At 45.5% G+C, this 4,512-nt stretch overlaps 1 protein-coding gene across 1 annotated transcript; it reads left to right on the forward strand.

Moving 5' to 3' along the window:
- Window positions 1–943: 943 nt before the first annotated feature.
- Window positions 944–2,316, forward strand: LOC147609747 (arogenate dehydratase/prephenate dehydratase 2, chloroplastic-like). The gene has a single exon (XM_086787158.1). It carries the CDS (start codon window positions 1,075–1,077, stop codon window positions 2,254–2,256), a length of 1,182 nt encoding a protein of 393 aa, XP_086643284.1. The 5' UTR covers window positions 944–1,074; the 3' UTR covers window positions 2,257–2,316.
- The last annotated feature ends 2,196 nt before the right edge of the window (window positions 2,317–4,512 follow it).

The raw sequence follows: 4,512 nt of genomic DNA on the forward strand, positions 1-4,512 counted from the left end.
TAAACTTTGTGGTTATGGGAAAATATACAGCCTTGATGCTGGGCATATTCCGCTTTTTGGGGGAGACCTCACTATATTATATAAAGGAAGAGTTTCATGAGGTTGCTACGTGGCAAGAATTTGGAGGCTCGACGGGGGAAGCAATGTGGAGGCTCAAGGAGGGGTAGGCCTACCTGTCGAAGATGGGTGAGGTTGCTCGTTCGTAAAGATAAAAGTCATAATAGCATTGTGCATGTACATAAAATCTCCCTCTATCTGTCCTACTCAAGCTTCCTAAAGATAAAAGGCATAATACCATTGTGCATGAATATAAAATCTTTCTTTGTCTGTGTGTAGAACCTTAGACTACAAGGATTATTCATATCAACAACTACTGCTATCTTATTAGATGTCATCAATGGATGTTTCTATGGGCACAATGACATCACAAAGGGAAAGTGATGATATTTGGTACATGGATGGAGCGTCAAATCTTATGACATGCCATGGTGAATGGTTTGACAGTATGAGGCCTACACACCAAGGCTATGTTGCTATCCAGCATCCCATTACACATGCGGGTAGTGTGCCATTGCATATACATGATGGTAGAGTCAAGACCATGTGAGATATGTTGTATGTGCCCACAATTACCATGGGTTGACTTTTTGGTTTTTTTTTTTTAAAAACTTCTCCCTTTTTTTCCTCTTGAGTTCCTAAATATATATTCCATCGATCGACTTACAAGTTAAGTATCATTTTCCAAAGTTAAATCTAGAGTTCAAGGTGTGCGTTGCAAGTCTTAAATTTAGGGGACCCGGGTGCAGGGACCATAGCCGAAAACGTTGAACATTTCTAAGGTTGTGTAAAGACTAGTCGACACCAACACCGTGTATGCGACTAGTCAAACAGGAGCCTAAAGACCTGGTCATGAAAGTTCAAGCAGCTTAAATTCAACCATCGTTCTTGGAACAGCAAGATCCGTCTGTGTAAGTTGCGCCTCCTCCACTACCCATTCGTCTCCAGCCTCTCAATTGAGCTTCCTCTATAGAAATCCAGGACAGAGGCGGAGGTAGTTTTCCATCATCATCTGACATGGCAACGCAAACTCAAGCGCCCTCGAGTACAGCAGCTCCTCCTCCCTCCCTCCATGTGATCCGGCAGCAGCGCCATAGGCCTCAGCTCAAAAGCTTACCCGTTGGAAGAGACAGCCATGGCAGGTCACCCTTCTCGCTCAGCTTGCAAAGCCCCCTTGCCAACTACAACAAGAAAGCATCCCCGAAACCCAGCAGCCCGGCCGCACAGCTCTTGGAATCAATCACCCCAAGGCTGACCTGGAAACCAGCTGCTTCCCCGCGCAGCCGGTCGAGCATTGAGGTCGAAGAAGAAACGGCAATCAAAGTACACAATTCTCCTTCGCCATTGGAAAAGAAGAGGGAGGAACTGGTTTCGCACTTGGAGAGATGTCTGCAAGCTGGTGGGGGGCAGGAGAAAAAGGAGGTGCTGAGCATTAGTAGAGATCAGGCCGGACACCCCATCGGTTCTAGAAGTAGCGTGGCTTGCGAGGGCAGCCCAACGGCTAGGGCCTTGTACCAGGCCTTCCCCCAATCCTTCCCAATCCGTTACCCTCAACCGGAAGCAGTTTTCTCTGCTTTGGAGTCCCGCAAGGCCGACCGAGCCCTTCTACCGGTCGAGAACTCGCTAGACGGAACCGTCCACCGGACCTACGACCTGCTGCTCCGGCACAACTTACACATAGTGGGGGAGCTCATCCAGTGCCAAAATCTGCACGTGCCAGTCATTTCCGGTACAGAGGTGGACGCAGTGGCGTCTCGGTTCTGGGTGCTGGCCAGGGATCCCATTTTGCCCAGAGACGATGACTGTTTCAAGACGACGGTGGCCTTGGTGCTTTCAGACGGGCTGGGCGCTCTTCACAAGGTCATGGCCGCCTTTGCGTTCCGGGGCATCCAGGTGACCAAGGTTGAGAGCCGCCCGTGGAGGCAGCAGCCTCTTCGGGCGGGCCATTGTTGTGGCGAGAAGGGTGTGGTCGTGGTCATCAGCTATTTTCAATATGTGGTTTACATCGACTTCCAAGGCTCTACTGCAAGCCGTAGCGCCCAGAATGCGCTCTCGCAACTGCAAGAGCACTCCTCCTCCTTGCGAGTGCTGGGCAGCTACCCCACCATCCACACTAGCCGGACGCAACATATGACTCAGATGGCCGGTCGTCCAATGACGCCACTCGCCTCTCCCACACCCATTTTTGTCACAGCCTGAATAGCTGTTAAATTTGGAACTATGTACCCTTCAAAAGGCACAATAAAAATTGCATCCTTCAAGTGAAGTTCTTCACATAAAGTGAAGAATCTGAGTTTCCCACATGAAACCCTACTCATAAGGTACTTGCTGATTTTATCACTCCATGCTCTTGGTGCCTGCTTCAAACCATACAAAGTTTTCTTCAATCTGCATACATGTGTGGGATGTTTAGGGTGTACATAACCCTCTGGCTGTTCCATAAACACTTCCTCTTGCAACTCGCCATTGAGGAAGGCATTCTTCACATCCATTTGATACAAATTCCATCCATGAGAACCAGCCATATATATCACATACCTCACTGCTAAATGTCTCATCATAATCCAATCCATGTGTCTGTGCGTAGCCTTTTGCAACCAATCTTGCTTTATGCCTCTCTATTGTACCATCTAACTTGCACTTTACTTTGTAAACCCACTTTCAACCAATCACATTCTTGTCATTTGGCAAGTCAACCAAATCCCATGTGTCATTATGCACCAAGGCATCCATCTCCTCATCCATAGCTCTATCCCATGATTCTTTGCCAATAGCCTCTTCAAAACATGAAGGCTCCACATGCTTTACCACCACTGATGCCATATATGCATAGTGCATAGCATGACCCCTGTATGTCAACCTCTGTATGGGGTATCTCACCCCTCTGTGATCTCCTCACTGGCTGTGGCTCACTACTACTAGCTCTAGCATGTGATGGCACATACCTGTCATTCCTCACACCTGGAATCTTTAATGTCGAAATTCCCAATTCCTCACATCAAGACTTTCTGAGCTTGATGAATCATAACCTATTGATACCAATAACTTCAACCTTCTTCTTTCCCTTATCCATAGCACTACTCCCAGTTCTCACATCATGCCTCAGTCTTCCTGACCATGGACGTACATTGTCACTGGATGACCCATGTGGTCCACTCATACTTGTGGATTCATGCGTAGGAAGATTTACATCCACATTTGCATCTATGTCATCAACTATGACATTCTCACTTTCTTTGTATCAGCTTTCCATCTCATCAAAAATCACATCTCTGCTTATGACAACTTGTTTTGTCATTGGATTATAGCATTTGTAAGCTTTCCTTTCATGTGCATACCCAATGAAAACACATTTTTCAGTTTTAGGATCCAACTTCCTTATCCGCTCATCTGGAACATGCACATATGCTATACATCCAAACACCTTCAAATGACCAATGTCTGGCCTAAACCCTGTCATCCTCATCATGGGTGTACTCTCATGAATGGCTACAAATGGAGTCCTGTTCAACAAATAAACCGCAGTAGCACATGCTTCTACCCAGAAGTAATTCAGCATAGATTTCTCATTTAGCATGGCTTTAGCAATCTCCCCAATAATCCTGTTCTTCCTCTCAACTACACCATTCTGCTGAGGTGTGTACCTGCATGTAAGTTACCTTCTTATCCCATGCTCTCTCAAGAAGGCATCAAATGCATGTGATGTATGCTCACCACCACCATCTGTCCTCAGGCACTTGATCCAATGACCATACTATTTTTCCACCAATGCTTTGAAATCCATAAACTTCCCAAGTGCCTCGCTTTTCTCTTTCAAGAAATAGATCCACGTCATCCTGCTGAAGTCATCACAATGAATGTGATATAGTATTTGCAACCATTGATAATAGGAGTCTGAGCTGGACCCCATATGTCACTATGAATAACTTCCAATGGTCTTTTGCTGATTTGACCATCTTTTGGGAATGGCAACCTTGCCTGCTTCCCAAATCTACATGCCTCACATATATGATTATTGCCATCATATTTAAACTTGGGCAAACCACCAATTATGCCTTTTGCTTTGCATAGATTTCAGCTTTTGAATATTAACATGCCCAATTCTTTTATGCCAAATATCAATATCTGGCACAACACCCTGGCTTTTGGAAAACATAGCAGACTTCAACTCTGGAATGCCTGCACTCAATTTGAATAATCTGCCTTCTTTCTCCCCCTTTGCAAGTAGCTTGCAACCATTTTTGAAATCTTCAACAAAGCATCCATGTTGATTAAACCTAATGCAAAATGGCAAACAAATGCTCCTCTTGTTCTGCATTACTAGTGGAAGCATAATTGCTATGCTACACTCTTCCTCCACAAAAATCATTTTGCTTTTTATAGCAATCTCTCGCCATGTGACCCATCTTTCCACAATAATGGCAATCAATGCCACTTGCATTCTGTTTTGCGGGG

This window comes from Cibotium barometz, chromosome 50 (assembly GCF_041138505.1).
Source record: "Cibotium barometz isolate CiBa-2024 chromosome 50, ASM4113850v1, whole genome shotgun sequence".
NCBI lineage: Eukaryota > Viridiplantae > Streptophyta > Polypodiopsida > Cyatheales > Cibotiaceae > Cibotium > Cibotium barometz.

Coding starts and splice junctions, on each gene's coding strand:
- LOC147609747 (XM_086787158.1), top strand. CDS start 1,075: ATGGCAACGCAAACTCAAGCGCCCTCGAGTACAGCAGCTCCTCCTCCC.